This window comes from Tetrao urogallus, assembly GCF_951394365.1.
Source record: "Tetrao urogallus genome assembly, chromosome: 2".
Lineage (NCBI taxonomy): Eukaryota > Metazoa > Chordata > Aves > Galliformes > Phasianidae > Tetrao > Tetrao urogallus.
Window position 1 is genome coordinate 511,694 of NC_136814.1, and position 17,431 is coordinate 529,124.

The window sequence follows — 17,431 nt, forward strand, 5'->3', positions numbered from 1 at the left end:
TATTTTCAAGTATGCTATGATAGCGAAGATTATAAACTAGCACTCACAGTCATAAATGTCTCTTTAACCTAACTTAAAAATCACAGAAGTAAAATGATAAAAGTTTTCTTGTATTTTAGGCATTTGACTTTATCACAGAATGACATGGCAGCATTAACAGGAGGAAAGGTAACTGATTTAAATACAAATGTATAAACCTTTAAAAAAATCCAACAGGTATCAGCATGTATAATTGTAAACAATGTACTAATATCTAATTATTTGTTTTAGGGATTTCCTTTTTTGTTTCAACATATCCGTGATGGTATCAACATCAGGCAAACTTGCAATCTGATCTTCAGTTTGTGTCGGTACAATAATAGACTTGCAGAACATGTAAGTATCAGCAACTGCAGCTGTTTGTTGAAAATGTTGTCTAATAAGTGTAATGGAATGATTTGTTATTTTAGCTGAATAAGCAAAAGTCTAAGTGAGTTTTGTTTGTTTCTTTCAAGATTGTGTCCATGCTTTTCACATCAATAGCAAAGTTGACTCCTGAGGTATGTAAGCCTGCATATTAAATAATTTGTTTGAACTCTTTTCTGTTTTAAATTACTTAAATAATACTTCGCTCATTAAAAATATTGCATGGAAGATGGTTCATGAAAGTTTTTGTGACATAAAATAAAGCCTAACTTCACTGTGTATTAAGTTTTCTGAAGCAGAAATCTGGTATGCGATTTCAGATGAAAACCAAATAACTTGTTTCTATACTCACCACCTATGTCATTTTTATAAGATTGATAAAAAAATAAAACATGAACGCTAGAGTAAGTGGAGATAAGGAGTTATCTTTTTGTTGTTCAAGTTTTGGCAGACTATTTTGCAGTTCTGTGCATGCAAACACTTTTCTCAGATGGAATAAATTCCTGCCCTGGTAACAAAAATACTGAGAGTTCTAAATGGATTCCACATGATAAAATATAGAGTGGAGCTCATGCAAGGACATTCTTGTATATTGCTGTCAGAAAACTAAAAACAATCAGGAAAAATTGAAGGTATGTCAAAGAGAGGAGACATGATCATAGTTGGAAAGAAACACGTATGAAACCATTCTCATGACAGCTTTGCTTTGCGTGATAGAATGGGCACTATCAGATGACAGTCTACTTCCCTCCCATCGTGCTATTACTGCATTTTACTGCTTTTCCTTTTTTTGCTTTGCACAAATGCACATGCACAAAAGATGCTTTTGCTGAGGTGCGAAATACTAAATAATAGTAAACACGTTACTGAAGTGCTGTTAAAAGCTAGATGAGGCTTGGCAAACTTAAAATAATGATGCATGTCATGAGAGTAGACGTTGGTGGTTTCAGAGGGAAACCATGGGCCAGAAATAACGATCAGTGTAAAACCTTAAAAATATAGTGATGTTTTGGATAAACTCTTTGGGCTACGTGTTACCTGTTATGCAAATACACTTAAAAACGACATTTCTGAGATAGTGTTATCTATACTAATGGGAAACTTTCGAATTTTTAAATGCTGTCCAGCTTGATTTTATTCCCTTTGTTCAGAGTAATGTCTGATTTTAAATATTAATGTTATTTCCTTGTAACCATATATTTCTAGTAGATTGATCCTGTCTAGTTCGATAGTGCTATCTTCATTGTAACCACTGGTAGCAGAATTAAGATATAAATTCAGATAATCGGTTGATTTAGAGATTAAATCATAAGGGATTAAAAGTAATTAAAATGTTAAGTTCTGAAGTTAGCAGAAATTAAGCAATTATTTGGAATGGTTTAAAGTCTCTAAAAATATTAATGGATTGAATGAAGTAGATAAAAATGGCAATTTTTATTTTTATGCATTACAGGCAGCCAATCCTTTTTTCAAATTGTTGACTATGCTAATGGAATTTGCTGGTGGACCCCCAGGAATGCCACCTTTTGCTTCTTACATTCTGCAGAGGATTTGGGAGGTACAACCTGTTTTTAAAAAAATAAAATCAGGAGCTGAATTGTCTTGCTTACTTTTTTTTTTATGTACATGAAAGGGTGTTACATTTCACTGTCATCCTCCTTTGCATCAATTCATGAACTTTTCAAGAGCCTTTTTCTTTCAGAGAAACAGCGACGGTTTATAAATGTTAAGTTCTGTTCTAACCTTAACTGTTGTTTCAATAGCATCCTGGTTAGCTGGTATTTCAGGTTAACTTTTAGTTTAATGAGAAATGAATGCATAATAGGGGTCTGGATAGCTTCTGAGCAAATTCCACTAATTTTTCTGAATTATTGTTTTAGAAAGACTGTAAGCTGGTTTGAGGACTATTCTTAGTTGTTTTCTTTTTTGCCTGATATGTGCTGGTTAAGTGAATATCGGGTTGGCATTTTTTGTTCTCTATAAAATAGTGATGAATTGTCTAACCTATAAAATAAGTGCTAATTGGAATCTAATGAATAATTACTGTGGTGTTGGAGCATTCTCACTCACATTTCTAAAGAGAAAGACATTTTTTAACTAAGTGGCACCAGTTAATTGAGAAATAAAGAAATAGATTAGGAATTAAAGCCTAGGTTCAGTTAAACTGCTGTTTGAGTTTACTTATTACAGTCTGAAGACTACAAGGGAAAGCTACTGAACATTCTTTCTCTTTTAAAACTTAAGGAAAAAAAAAAGAGGAGATTGCTCCTGATAAGTTTATTTTTTAATGTTGATTAAAATTTTATAAGCAGAGCGTCGATCTTGTTAGCTGCTTATATTCTTCAGGTGGATTGTAGTAGTTGGGAGCACCTTTGGCATTGCAGTTACTGCTTGTGTTTTCCTAGGAGATCCTTTTTTTCTTATCCAGGTAGCTATACCTTAAAGTTAACAGAAAACAGTTTTAAAAACACCTTTAAAATAAAAGAACTTGGTTTATTAGCTTGATAACGCATTGGTAAATTTCCAACCTTGTAGAACTAGAAAGGCACAGGAAATTATGTTGTATTTGTAAGGCTCTTGTCATTGAACAACAGCACTCCATGGGCTTTTCATTACCTGTCAAAAACAGCAAGTGAATGTATTCCTTCAAGTTGTGTAGTTGGATGATGAGTAACAGCATAAAGCCAGATCGACTAATTTGCATACCATTTATATTCTTCCCATATAACTGCAGTAAAAACTGATTCGGTATTAAAGCTTTGTGTTATCTTAGTGTTATTTTAAATGTTTTTTATCTGTTTGTAAAAACAAGATTTTTCAGTTTTAAAAGTGCTTAACATTTCAAAATTGAAAGTTCTTAAAATGTACAGAATGTAGAGGAACTACCTGGACTTGATTTTCAAAAGCTCTGAACACGATTCAGAAGTGCAGAGCACACTGAAATTTAACAAGGGTTTTCTCTGTCTGCCGTAGTCCTTGCATGTGGTATGCACTTCAGTAGCTCCACTTAGTTTTAAAAAGTACCTTGAGAGTCATTATAGCTATTTTTAGTTTTTTCTTAATTAATAAATATTACTAGGGTTAACATGTTCCTCTTGATTTTTCCGTTGTTCTTTCAGGTCATTGAATACAACCCATCTCAGTGCCTGGATTGGCTGGCTGTGCAAACGCCTCGAAATAAACTAGCGCACAGCTGGGTGCTACAAAACATGGAAAACTGGGTTGAACGTTTTCTTCTGGCACATAACTATCCTAGAGTGAGAACTTGTAAGTTAATTTAAATTAAAGAAAATAATTGTGCTGTTGTTGCAAGTTATTATGCATATGGTATTCCTGAGACAAATATATGATCTTGTGCATGTATTTTCTTCATCTTTCCAATTGTTTTACAGTTGCTCTATTTTTTAAAGTATTGCTATAAATGTGCCTCGTCAAGAGGCAGCTGTTATAGGTGAAAGCCGTATTTTTATTTCATTAATGAAAGAGTACATTAGTAGGTTCTTTACCTTATGTAATTAATCCACGTGTCTAGGAAAACCCGGTGAAGAAAAACAACTAAGCAAAGTTGTTCTCTGTAGTTTGCATCACACAGTTGCATTGTAGGTCCTTGCTCTTCTTTCAGCTATCACAAAGTAATCTTTAGTTGAATTGAGTCGTTTGAACTTTTGGATCGAAAATAAGTTTTTGCTTCTGCCCAGCTCTAACATGTACTGCCTCTGTAAGTTGTTCTGCTGTTGTCACACTGACAACATTTGTCACATTCAAATGTTGAGCCTTTCCCATGTCTAACTTTTGTTGTATAGAAGATTTGATAGTAATAAGCCACACTAAACTTCAATACTGTTTCTGTGGTGGAAGGAGATGTGGAATCTTGGAGGTACAGCTTTGCAGCAGCTTCAGTCAAGCAGTAGAAAATAGTCATAGAAAGCATTTCTGTGATGGAACGCATATTATTACAATAGTGAGAATCAAGCAGCAGACAGAAATAGAGGCTGAGTAGGACTGAAAGCTAACTCAACACCTCTTTTAACTTGCTATGTGCTAGTCTTTTCTACTGTTTTGTTCATCTCTAGAGGAAATATTGTCACACCAGATTCTCTAAAATACTCTAAAATCTGTGAATGGGGCATACAACATAATTTAACTTCTGTTTATTGGCTGTTGAACATTTACATCATTTTTGAAAGTGTAACACATCTGTTTTTATTTGAAGCTGCAGCCTATCTCTTGGTGTCGCTTATTCCAAGCAATTCCTTCCGTCAGATGTTCCGATCAACCCGCTCTTTGCACATCCCTACACGTGATCTGCCTCTTAGTCCAGATACTACAGTAGTTCTTCATCAAGTCTACAACGTGCTTCTTGGCCTTCTTTCGAGAGCTAAGTTATATGTTGATGCTGCTGTTCATGGCACAACAAAACTTGTGCCCTACTTCAGTTTTATGACATACTGCTTGATCTCAAAAACTGAGAAACTCATGTTTTCTACTTACTTCATGGACTTATGGAACCTTTTCCAGCCTAAACTTTCTGAGCCAGCTATAGCCACCAACCACAATAAACAGGCTTTGTTGTCTTTTTGGTATAACGTCTGTGTTGACTGTCCAGAGAACGTGCGCCTTATTGTACAGAACCCTGTGGTGACAAAGAACATTGCCTTCAATTACATCCTTGCTGACCACGATGATCAGGATGTAGTGCTCTTCAACCGTGGGATGCTGCCTGCCTACTATGGCATCCTGCGTCTCTGCTGTGAGCAGTCCCCTGCGTTCACGAGGCAGTTGGCTTCTCACCAGAACATCCAGTGGGCCTTCAAGAATCTCACGCCACATGCCAGTCAGTACCCAGGAGTAAGTAGATCAGTGCCAAAAAGTGGAATTTTGCTGTCGATGTTTCCTCCTTTACAGAATGGCTCCTTTATTGAAGGAGTTAAAAAGATGTATGAATATATTCAGTGGAAAAATTATTCTATTTTTATTTACTGGTGTGTGTTCAGATCTGATTACTGTCAGGGAGGGATTGTTTTGCATTTTTTCCTTGCTGTATAGCAGTTGAAGAGCAGATGTTTTTTTCTGGAAGCAGACACTGATGTTTTCAGAAAGTTCTGTGTAGTTGTAGGAAACAGGGAAAGACCTTTTAAGTGGTCTTACATTGTAACACGCTGTGTTGGAGGAATTCCCAGTGAGCTTTTTGATGGCTTTCAGTTTCTGGTACATGGCCAAGATTGGATGGCCTGGTGGTGCCTTTTGTAAAGTGTTGGTACTCTGTGAATTCTGCTGCCTCTGCAACGTTATATCACAGTAAAAACAGATACTGGTGTCATTGTGGGAAGCCAAGCTTAGAAATTTTTAAAGAGGGGAAGCATGCAGTTTTCTATGACTGCTTATTTAGTATTGCTTTAGGATCATTTAGTGGTATGCAAGGTTAGAAAAAAATAATCTGGAGATTTTCTTCCCTGCATAGGGGAGGAGGATATGTGGAATCTTCTACACTGAATTTCAGTCTAGTTCAGCTCTCTGACTACAGGTGTACTGTAGCAGTCATGTAAATGGTCTTACTGTTTGCATCTCTGTCAGAAGGGACTTTAGTTACTTCGGCATGTTTAGTGTTTTCCATGCACATAAAAGTTCAGTGAATTTAGCAGTTTCCTGAACCCTGTTATTTGGAATATAGACATCATCAGAGTTTATGTGTAATTGTGCTGCAAAAGAATGACCTTAAACTGCACAATAGAAGACAGGAAGATTGAGCACTTGGATCAAGGTTTCTCAAATACTTTTGTCTATGCAGATGTAGCAATGAGCTGTTAAAAAGCATCAAAGCATGCATTCAAGGTTCAGAAAGATTTATCTCAAATGTCTATGTCATAATGTACATAGTAAATAGTAAAGACTAAAACCAAACCGCATTGAACATAGATATGAGATCTACAGCTTCTATGTCAGAATTTTAGTTTTTAGGTACTATTTAGCTTTAATTTTTTAAGTTTAAAATGTCTGCTGCTTTTCTGACAGGTTAAAATTTTATCACATCTGCAGTTGTTTTAAATACATTATTTAAATGCTATTTTAGATTTTATTTATTAATAGGAGGAATACAAAGGAATTTAAAAATGAGATGTAAACCATAATATACTGTGAGAGATGTCACTAACTTAATATTTTTGTGTTTCAGGCAGTAGAAGAACTGTTTAACCTCATGCAACTTTTTGTAGCTCAGAGACCAGACATGAGAGAGGAAGAGATAGAAGACATAAAGCAGTTTAAGAAAACCACCATAAGCTGTTATCTGCGCTGCTTGGATGGACGATCTTGTTGGACTACTTTAATAAGGTACATTAGCATTGAAGTTGTGGCATAGCTTGAACAAGAATGGTATTTTGTAGAATGTGAAGTACAATAAAACTTAGTGTAGGTTATTCTATACTTTTTTTAATTTTAAGGTTGCTTTTATGCAGAAGTAAACAACCAGATCCAATTACATTTTTTTCCAAAATCCAAAGTTGTGGATGTAATGTATTTTAGAAGATTTCAGCATCTAAAAATTCAGAAACTAAACAAACATTGTACAATAAGCAGATATAAACAAGATATATATTGCTATGGTTCAAAAAGAATCACCATGACAAAACTACTAGAGCCCTTAGGGGGAAGAATCATTTAAATGCTGTAAGTCAGCATATAAGCTGAAATTCCATTCTCAGCCTACCATTATTTGTCTAGATTGACAAAACAGTAATTTCATTTGCCATCGGTAACATTTGTTATCTTGAGGCAGAAAAATTATTTAGAAATTGTATTTGTGGGATGGAATTTTATTGTTCAAATCTCCAATGGTTGTTTTTTTTTTTTTTTCTAGTATATCTTACTATCTAGTATATCTAGCACGTCTGAAACAGCTGCTTGGGGTTGTTTTCCTTCAATGTAACTGCACATTGTCTGGATATGTAGGTCAGGTACTGGGGTTTTAAATACAACAGCTGATATATTTAAACAGCTGTGTAAAAAGGAAGATGGCCTCTGTTACTTGAAAGGTTTACGTAGGTCATCTGTCACGAGATGCCATCAGATTTTCCCAAATGCAGTGCTGAGATGGATGACTCATTCTCTGTGCATAATCCTGTCAGAGATGAGCATGATAATTCTAAGCATATATAAGAATACGTATAAGAATTTGCAAGAATATTGCAAGAATATCTCAATGTTTGCTTTTTTCTCCTAGTGCCTTCAGAATATTATTGGAGTCTGATGAAGACAGGCTTCTTGTTGTGTTTAACAGAGGATTGATTCTGATGACTGAGGTATTTTTGTTATTAATTTTGATAAACAGCTTACTTTTTTTTACCAATCCAGTACATCATTCCCATCTCCGCATTCACTTTTAATTGTTTTAGTGTGGTATCCTTTAAAATATAGATGAACTATGTGGATGAATTACTGATGTGTAAAACCTTAATTTTTAGGCTCATAGGAAAGACAAAAGATTTACCAGACATGCCTGAGCTATCATGTACAAATTTAAATGAGTAAATTTGAGGCAATAAAGATCTTCATATTAGATAAAAATAAGAGCTTACTAGATTAGTGATTTGGTAGGGTAATTATGAAAAATGTAGCTTAAATAGGAAAGATGAGCAAGAAATAGTAAGGCTGATATCTCAGATGTGTAGAGCACTTGCTCTGAAGTTCACAGTGGAGAGTAAATCAGGAGCTATTGTAGTTTAGTCTACTATAGATCACAAACCAGTAAAGGAAGTGAATTAGGTCTTTTGTAAATTTGGAGTAAAAAGAGATGTTAGAATACAGAAATAAGAGCTTATACCATCGCGTTTGCGATTAATAATTTTGAACAAGCCTTGAGGCACTTTTGAGGCAATTCTCTTCAGGTTCCCTATGCACATTCTGCTTCTGTTTGCAGGAAGGAGTGGTTAAAGAATGCATAATCTAGATTTCTTTAAGATGAAACTAATCTTAAAACATCCGTTTCTGGAGCACACAGTGTATTACGGTGTAAATGGATATTTGGTCCATGATCAGATCAGAGTTGGTTCAAAATACAGGATTGATAATATAATGACATCCTGAAATGAGTGCAGTTGGATGTCAAGCCTCCCACCATCAAGAGTTTCATTCTACAAAGCTATTTGTACTGTCCTGCACTAATGCAGGAGAAGCCTGAAAGAGATTTCTGGACTGTTAGTGGCTACTTTTTGAAGTGAGTGAGATATGATAAAAATGAGAAGAAAAAAAAAGTTGATTACTCAGGTGGTTTTGGTGTGTTTTTCCCTCAAGGGAGTGAAAGATCTTGGATTCTATTCGGTGCTTCCATTATTGAATTTGATCATAGACTAGAAATTGTTTATGAGATACACTGGCAACACAAAATGGGCAGGGATGTTAGGTAGTTTGGAGTACAGGAATAAAATTCTGGATAATCTAGATGTGTTGGAGATGCACAGTAAAAATAAGATGAAATTTATTCTTGGCAGACTGTTATCATTAGGGATAAAACAGCTCCCCAGTGAGAACAAGCTGAGAGAGCTGGGGCTGTTTAGCCTGGAAAAGAGAAGGCTCTGGGGAGACCTTATAACAGCCTTTCAGTATCTAAAAGAGGGCTGTAAGAAAGAAGGGAACAGACTGTATAGGCAGGGTCTTTTATGCTAGGACAAGGGGAAATGGTTTCAAAGTGAAAGAGGGGCAATTTAGATTGGATGAAAGAAAGAAGTTTTCTACAGTAAGGGTGGTGAGATACTGGAACTGGTTGCCCAGAGAGGTTGTGGAAGCTGTGTCCCTCCAGACATTCAAGGTCAGGCTGGATGGGGCTCTGAGCACCTGATTGACCTGTAGATGTCCCTTTTCATTCCAGGAGAGTTGGACTGGGTGACCTTTTAGGGTCCTGGAACGATTCTGTGATAATAAACTGATATAAATGCATGGTAGAAAACAACTGGGTAGGAGGTAGTTTAAGCTGTACAGTAAATGAGGTATTGGAATAGGTTGCTACAGAAGGGGGTCAGCAGCACAAGTTGAAGTCTCCAGATGTTCTTCAAGCAAACATTTGTAAGTGAAGGATATGAAGACATTCAGCCTGCCTTAAGGCATGTAGGTGGATTAGGTGGTGCTTTGAGATTGGTTCTTCTTAACCTTTTGATGTCACTACTTTGTGTTTTCTCAATCACATAATAGAAAAAGCTGGAATTACCAAATCAGAAGTGGCACAAATGAAGACACTGCAGTACTGTTTGAAAATTCATTTTTCCCAAGCTTCTTACAAATATAAGTGTTTTAACTAGCTATAATTAGTTTCCCTGGAATATGTTCCTTTCTGTCTTGTAAACACTTGCATTCCATAAACTTGGGATAAAAATATAGGAACTGAGTTATAACTTGATTTGTTTGTTTTTGAAACTGGTAAGTAAACTAAGGTACTCATGTACAAAAAGAACTTACCTTGATTAACTTTGATTCCTACAAACAATTGATATTAATTTATAAAGAATGTGTAATACAAAGTACAGTTTGTCCCTTCTAAGATATCGCTAGAAATGGGATAAAACTTTCAATTGAGTTGCTTTATGACTTGAAAGTCCCAGGCCTTATCTCTTCCCTTGTTCACTGAAAATGTTTTGCATCATGAAAGTTACTGCAAACATTTATCATGTGCAGAACAGTTTTCCATTCTAGCAAGGTGTATAGTCAATAGGTGTACAGAAGTTAGGCTAAGTAGGATTATAAAGATAATAAATGGAAAATGCTCACCATAAACTCCATGAGGAGCAATCTCCAGAAAGAGATCCTTCCTCAGTGGCAGTCAGCCCTTAAATGGGAGCTGGGAGAGGTGCAGCCAGGCTCCACCCCTTCCAGTGGCACCAGTGAATTGCCTTCGCCTGTGCTCCTGTGGCTGGCTCAGTGCTCACCTCAGGTGATCAATCAGAGGTTCAGGCCGTGATCAGCAGTTCCCATACATAGGGTTTGCCATGTATCTTATCATTATGATACAAAAATGCCAAGGTTTTTGCACTATGGGGAATGAGATTGTTTCTTTCTTCAAAATACCTCAACAAATTAAATAACATTTGTTACATCTTGTGCTATAATTATTGTGCTGCTGGAAATTAGTTTTCCTTATCAACGTTTCTATAAAAGTTATTTTAGAAGATATTTTTGTTAGAAAAAAGCTAAGTAATTCATCTAACGTATGTACAGTCGTATGAGCAGTAAGTCCTTAAGCAGCACTTGGAAAAATGTATCTGTATCAGTCTTGTAGATTGTTTTCTGTTTTTTACCAAAAATTAGTATACCCATGCCTTTCTTTATACATTTCTAATATCACTTGGAATGTTGGCAAAAAGATAAAGCTTATAGATATGTAAAAATACTGTACCTCAAGTTATGTTTTGTTTATTGTGTTTTAGATAGATTTTGTTTTTGAAAACTTTGTCATTATTTTGTGTCAAAGTGATCGTAGTCTGCGTAACTCTCACTAATATAAAGCTTTTAGGTTGAAGTCAGATTTGGAATGTTTATAAATGGGTATCTGTAGGAGTTGCTTTGTGTGTCACAAAACTGCTTTCTTCTTGAGCAGAGATGAAGGGTATGGAGGTTGTTGTTGGTAAATTTTACAAGGTCTCTGGCATACATATGTGAAACACTGTATATGACTCTGTTTTTTGGGTTAGGTGAGAAAAACACAGTTCAGCCTTATGACCAAGAGCAAGTTTCAGTTTAACCTCCGTGGATTACTTACAGTTCATTCTTACAAATACTGTATGCCCTAAGAATCATATTTAGTTGTCATAAAAGATACCCAGTCATTTCTCCCCATCCCTCCCTCCTTCTTTCTCTGTCGCATTCTAATTGTGTAAAAAACATTGCTCGTGTTTTAAACGTTATGTTTCTAGTAACTTTTGATTACATCTGACATTGATACTTACTTTGATTTCTTGTACATGAAATAAATGAAATAAAAGTGGTATTTGCAGGATAGAAATAGAAATGATAATGATGTGTTGTTCGGCAACATGAAGTTGTGCATTTTTTCTTTTAGTCATTTAACACATTACACATGATGTACCATGAGGCTACGGCTTGCCACGTGACTGGAGACCTGGTAGAACTTCTGTCTATATTCCTTTCAGTTCTTAAATCGACACGTCCGTATCTTCAAAGAAAAGGTTTGGTTACAACTCCTCAAAGGTTTATGTTTTTTGCCTACTAATTAGTTTTTGTGACCCAAAACCTCGTATTCTATCTTGCTCAATATTTGTATTTAAATTTAAACTTTCCACACATGTGATTACTAGATTGTTTCTTATTAAATTACTGTGTACATAATCTGAAACTAGATTTAGTTTGAGATTTATTAGATTTCTAGAATGAGAAAAAGTAACGTTAGAAGAAAAAAGGCAAATTCTTCAGCAGTAAAATTCCATACTTGATTTATAGATCTCTCATGAAATTAAATTAGCAGATTTCTGTGTTTTTTTGCATTCACAGATGTGAAGCAAGCTCTCATTCAGTGGCAGGAGCGAATTGAATTTGCCCATAAACTTTTAACTTTGCTAAATTCCTACAGTCCTCCGGAACTTAGAAATGCTTGTATTGGTAAGTCATAATATTATGCATGCAGTTAAGAAGAACCTGCTTTATGTAGTTACCTGATTTGAAATTTAAATTCTATTTTTGCAAGAGCACATGCTTACTAGATAATCTATGGATTTGAATTCTTGATATTATTGTTGACAATGTATCATTGTTGCCATCATTACAATAATAAATAATTCTGTTTTCATTAGGCTGCAGTTAATATTCATTGCTAGGTGTGCAGACTGTGCACAGAAAGTCATCGTCCATCTTGAGAGGCAAATTTGCAAACCTGACTTAGTAAAAGTCAGATGCAGGATTAAGGAATAACTCAATAACTGAAGTATTAAGTCAGTTCAGAATCAGATCCCAGATCTTTCATTAAAATTCTGATACTAACTTAAAATCTCAAAGGGGAACGTGCTGACCAAGTTCATCTGCATTACAACTTTAGCATCTACCTTTATGATCCATTTTCTGCAAAGTATAATATAAATAAAGTTTAAGAACTTGTAGCAGTGAATGGATTAGCCTTCTAAAATTGTATGCATAGATGTTGTATGTAATGTGTCTGGTTTGTGCTACAAGGCCTATTCCAGAAGCTTTTTTGGAAACAGATTTTCAAAATAAATTTTAATGGATGCAGTCTGCATTTTTTGGCATGCTAACGATGGCCCAAAACCTTGTCCACATTAAACTTTATTTGTGTGATCTGCATGCATTTTCCCATTATTTTGAGTGCCTTTCTAATTGTCCTTCTGACTGCTGCTGGTTACATTTTCCAGGTATCAAACCTGATATGTAAAAGAAGAAGGAAAGAGGGTAATTTTATTGAGCTTCTACTTTCTGCAAGCTGGCACCCCTCTCATTGGTTGTACATTCACTGTTGAGCAGGTTTTTCTACAGTTGGCAGAGGTGAAGGGAGTCCTGACTAATTATTCAGGTCTATTCACTTCGCGTGTTGTTCACAGTAAAGCTACCTCCACAGTGCACACTAGCAAAAGAGAGATGAAAGAGTGAAAATGCATGAGCCATAAGTTGAACTGTTTTCTGCTAAGAAATAACAATATATAATAGAAAAAACCTTTTTGTTTGTAGATGTCCTCAAGGAGCTTGTACTTTTAAGTCCTCATGATTTCCTACATACTCTGGTTCCATTTCTACAGCACAATCATTGTACATACCACCACAGTAATATCCCAAGTACGTATTTCAGTGATTGTATTTTGAAGTTCTGTTAATCTGTTATTACTCTGTCATGTTTCTCATTGATGTTAGATTCTGACCTTTTCATATCTATTTTATCCTACCTTGTACTACAGTGTCTCTTGGACCTTACTTTCCATGTCGTGAAAACTTGAAATTAATAGGGGGAAAAAGCAATATTCGTCCTCCACGTCCCGAGCTCAATATGTGCCTCCTGCCTACTATGGTAGAAGCCAGCAAGGTACGTAAGCATGGTCTTTATTCTATTTTCAGTGATTTTTCCTTTCTATAAAAAGTATGGTAAGAATCCATTAGCGTATTATTTTCATTTTCTTTGTAAACGAAGCATAATTCTTCTTCAAGATGTGTTGTCCTCATATACTCCATTCTAGATGTGCACTCCAGAAACACCATTTTCCTGCCTTTGGTGATACACAGCTTCATTAATCCAGATACGATAAGAGTTGAAACCTTGTATTCAAGGTAAAAACTACCAAATGAAAAGCTACCAAAAAAAAAAAAAGCCCATATTTGATAGTTTTCCAGTCTGTTTGTAGCATTTATAAAGAAAATTCAGGAACAGCCCAGGCATTGGTCCAGATGGGTTTGAAACCATGTTAAGGTTTATTAACAGTTAAGTTAGATCCTCCACATTTCATTAAGCGTCCATTCCAAGAGAACTGAAGCACAATCTACTTATTGTTTGGGTAAAATACCAGTACTTGACATACATAGGGCAGTTTTATAGTGCTCTGGATCTTTTCCTTTCTACTTTTCCTTCTGTGGGCTTCCCTTATGGGATGCCAGCTCTGGTGGGGTGGCATCACAGTCACTTGCCATGTCCCGATATTACAGTTGAACAATGGTGGGATTCAGCTTACCAAACTTTGACTATCTAAAGATTGTTGTTCTGCCCTTCCTGTGGCTAATGGAGAATTGCACCATCAGGAGGTTGATCCTTCATGTATTAGGCACCTGAGCCTGGGCAGCAGAGCATATTCAAATGAGTAGATTTTAGATAGCTAAAGTCAGGTAAGATGAATCCCACCCTTAAATGAATATGTATGGACAACCATTTGAAGAAGGAAAGCTGGTTACTCGCTGTAAGGTAACCGTAGTTCTTCAAGATGCTTTGTCCACACAGATTGTGATCTTCCTCCTGTGCTAATGCAGAGCCCTAGGGGAATTCTTACCGGTGAAGGATTGAGTGGTGGTTGAAGCCGCCATACCCCTTATGCCCTCAGGTACAGTGGTCGCAAGGACACACTGAGTGCAGGCACTGCCCCAGTGGACACTGCTATTCAGAAAGAATCCAGTCTCCTGCACATGGGGTGTGTGTGCACGTAGATGGGAATCTGTGTGGGCAACACATTTCGAAGAAGCACGGTTACTGTAGGGTAAGTAACCCTTCTTTTTTAAAGCTTTCAAAATGATGCTTTGTGTATTTGTGCACCATCAAATTTACTGTATGTTTTTTTAAAAAAAGGCATAGAACAGGAAATTACTCATGTTTTTCCATCTCATATCCAGCAGCAGTGGATACAACAGAAAATAATGTAAATATTTGAACTGAAAAGTCATATGACACAGTATTTCACAAGTCATACTTAATCCATATACCGTAAGAACTGGAAGGTTTGTGAGCCTCTAGAACCCCATCGCAATTATGTTTTACCTGTTGGTTTTTTGTTGCATGCTATTTTTAATTTGTTCGTTTTGTAAAAGATGGCATTTTCTTTGCTTGAATGTTTGAGATTTCCTTTCGGCTATCTGGCCTACAGAAGCCCATTTTGAGTACATATATCCAAAATATATTAAATACTGGCATACAAAGCCCTTGGCACGTTTACCATTCGGTTTGGGATATTCCTGAAAATACTGCTTTGAGAGCTTGTGAAGCTTTGTCTTGAGAAAATTCTGACTTCTGCACATAGTAACTGACAAATTATGATTTGCAAAATAGTAGTGTATATATTTAGGTATCTGGATATGGTATGAAATTACTGTATTCTCATTCTCTTCAAGGTAAGGTATTCATGCAGCTTCACATCTTCTCAGTCAGTTTATTCAGAATCCTACATTTTTACTGCCAGGGAACATTATGTGCCATCCCTGTGCCATTCTCGACGTTGTGCTTAACAAGGACACAGTGGTGAGACACATCTGGACTGAGTGAGACTTGGAAATCCCCTTGCTGTATTCCTGTAGTATTTGATGACATGTTTTAGGGCAAGAAGTGCAGGGAAATCAGGCTAGGTGCTTGGAAAATCTGGTAGTGGTTGAGCTGCTTACGTAGTTTAAATGAAGTTCTCTTAAATCTCCAGGGAAAAGATGATGTTTATGATCGTATGCTGCTAGACTACTTCTTTTCTTATCATCAGTTCATCCATCTACTGTGCCGAGTTGCAATCAGCTGTGAAAAGTTTACTGAAACATTAGTTAAAATGAGTAAGTATGAAAGTTAAACAGCTTAAGGATGTTGGTTTTTTTAATTGTGATAATTGTGAGCACTTCTCCAGCAAGTTTTGTGTTCAGTATTCTTAAGAAGTAGCTGCGCTTGTGGAACTTGCTGTATTAATTACTGTGGAAATCAGTTTCCCATAATCTACCAAACAGTATAATGCAGTACATTCTTACCCACATGACTTTTATGCTTCAGGCTTCTGCAGAATGGACATGTGACAGTCAGTGAGAATTCATTCTATTTGTAAATAGGTTTCACACAGAGCTTTGTGTCAGCTCCAAAATCCTCATCACCTCTGCCAGACAGTGTAATTTCTGGCACTTATTTTGTCTTCTCAGGAGCATGTGAGACCATTTATCCTGTCACTGACAGCGTTGGTTCTGTAGTAGAACGTGGGTTTGTTTATCTTACTCCTTTTGGGAGCCCATCACAACAGTGAACCCAAATTAACAACCATCCAGTCATGTCATTTGTACCTGAAAACATAGATGTTGTTTAAGCTCCACAACTAAGTGTTACCACTGTGTGGGATTTTTTTCCTATCACAGTATAAACCTAGTCTTTAACATGTGTTAGCAAAGGTGTTGCTGGCTTTATCTGTCTGAATTGCTCCAAGCATTCTGCCTGTGTCACTGCAGAAGAGCATCCTGCCATGAACTGCCCATTAGGTGCATGTGTTACTTTGAAGGCACATCATGGTGCGTGTTTTGTTATCTTTTTCCCACCAATGACCCCAAGATGCTTTCCAGCGTTGTAGTGAAGATGCAGAAACATTGCAGTCACACAAATATGGTTATTGCGTAGATAAACATTTCAGGAGCTGTCTCTTCAATTCAGTTATTAAAATTAGGCATCTTGCCAGATTTCCTTCTGTAGTCGCTCAAGAGAAGTAGATTACATCCAAGAAAAAGTATTCTATTGATTCTTAGACACCTTGAGCAGCATGAACCACCTTCCAAAGATGCCAGCTTGTTTTTTCTGTTGAAGCCAAATAGCTAGCTAAGATTAAATGCCAAACTTGTAGATAAAAGGATACAAAATTAAGTTACCTTCAAACAAGAATGGTAATAGAATGTTCTTTTGATCCCCAAATCACCCAACTGCACATTTTTTATCATACTGCTGTGATTGTAACTCTTGCATTATTGTTTACTATAGGTTGTGTTAGTTAAAACAGTTCACTGGAAATATGTCTCTTTGCTGTTGGTGCTTGGGAAATAATGAGAATGACACTTAAAAATTTATGTGCTATTTTTGAGAAAATTTAAACTTTTTGAATGTTGTAGCTGACCAGCTGAAAACATAAAAAGACTTGAAAGTAATGAATATAATGAGTAACTTAAAAATAATGAAAAAATCTGGTTACAAATGTAAAACTAAAGCCAGCTCTGTTCTTTATTTTTACATTTCCCAGAAGTACTAAAGGGATACATACATTTATTAAAGATAATGTAAAAACTTCACAGACCAGAGGTCTTTCTAATTATAGATTAAACAAAAAACTTAGGACGTACTCATAGCAAATGTTATGGCACTTTGTTCCTGTTCGTATAAGTGAGCATCTCCAAGGAAGGTGAACTTGCCATTATTCGCAAAGTAACTTTTATTTTCTCAAAATTTCAGGTGTTCTTGTTGCATATGAAGGTTTACCACTTCATCTTGCATTGTTCCCCAAGCTTTGGACTGAGCTTTGTCAGACTCAGGTAAGAGTCAGTGTACTGGCGAACTAACAGGATGAAAATAAAAGCAAAACACAACAGCTGTAAAACAAATTTT

The 17,431-nt window shown here is 36.1% G+C and overlaps 1 protein-coding gene across 1 annotated transcript in view; it reads left to right on the forward strand.

The window, feature by feature from the left end:
* Window positions 1–17,431, forward strand: part of USP34 (ubiquitin specific peptidase 34) — a gene marked incomplete at both ends in the record, with an annotated part of 130,531 nt that overhangs the window by 110,412 nt on the left and 2,688 nt on the right. Inside the window, 14 exons of the mRNA XM_079532559.1 lie at window positions 120–168; window positions 271–375; window positions 495–539; window positions 1,859–1,963; window positions 3,525–3,672; window positions 4,619–5,253; window positions 6,578–6,735; window positions 7,625–7,703; window positions 11,450–11,576; window positions 11,899–12,006; window positions 13,084–13,188; window positions 13,308–13,432; window positions 15,516–15,639; window positions 17,279–17,358. Of these exons, the coding sequence (XP_079388685.1) occupies window positions 120–168; window positions 271–375; window positions 495–539; window positions 1,859–1,963; window positions 3,525–3,672; window positions 4,619–5,253; window positions 6,578–6,735; window positions 7,625–7,703; window positions 11,450–11,576; window positions 11,899–12,006; window positions 13,084–13,188; window positions 13,308–13,432; window positions 15,516–15,639; window positions 17,279–17,358 (1,993 nt within the window). The remainder of the gene's footprint in view (window positions 1–119; window positions 169–270; window positions 376–494; window positions 540–1,858; window positions 1,964–3,524; window positions 3,673–4,618; window positions 5,254–6,577; window positions 6,736–7,624; window positions 7,704–11,449; window positions 11,577–11,898; window positions 12,007–13,083; window positions 13,189–13,307; window positions 13,433–15,515; window positions 15,640–17,278; window positions 17,359–17,431) is intronic.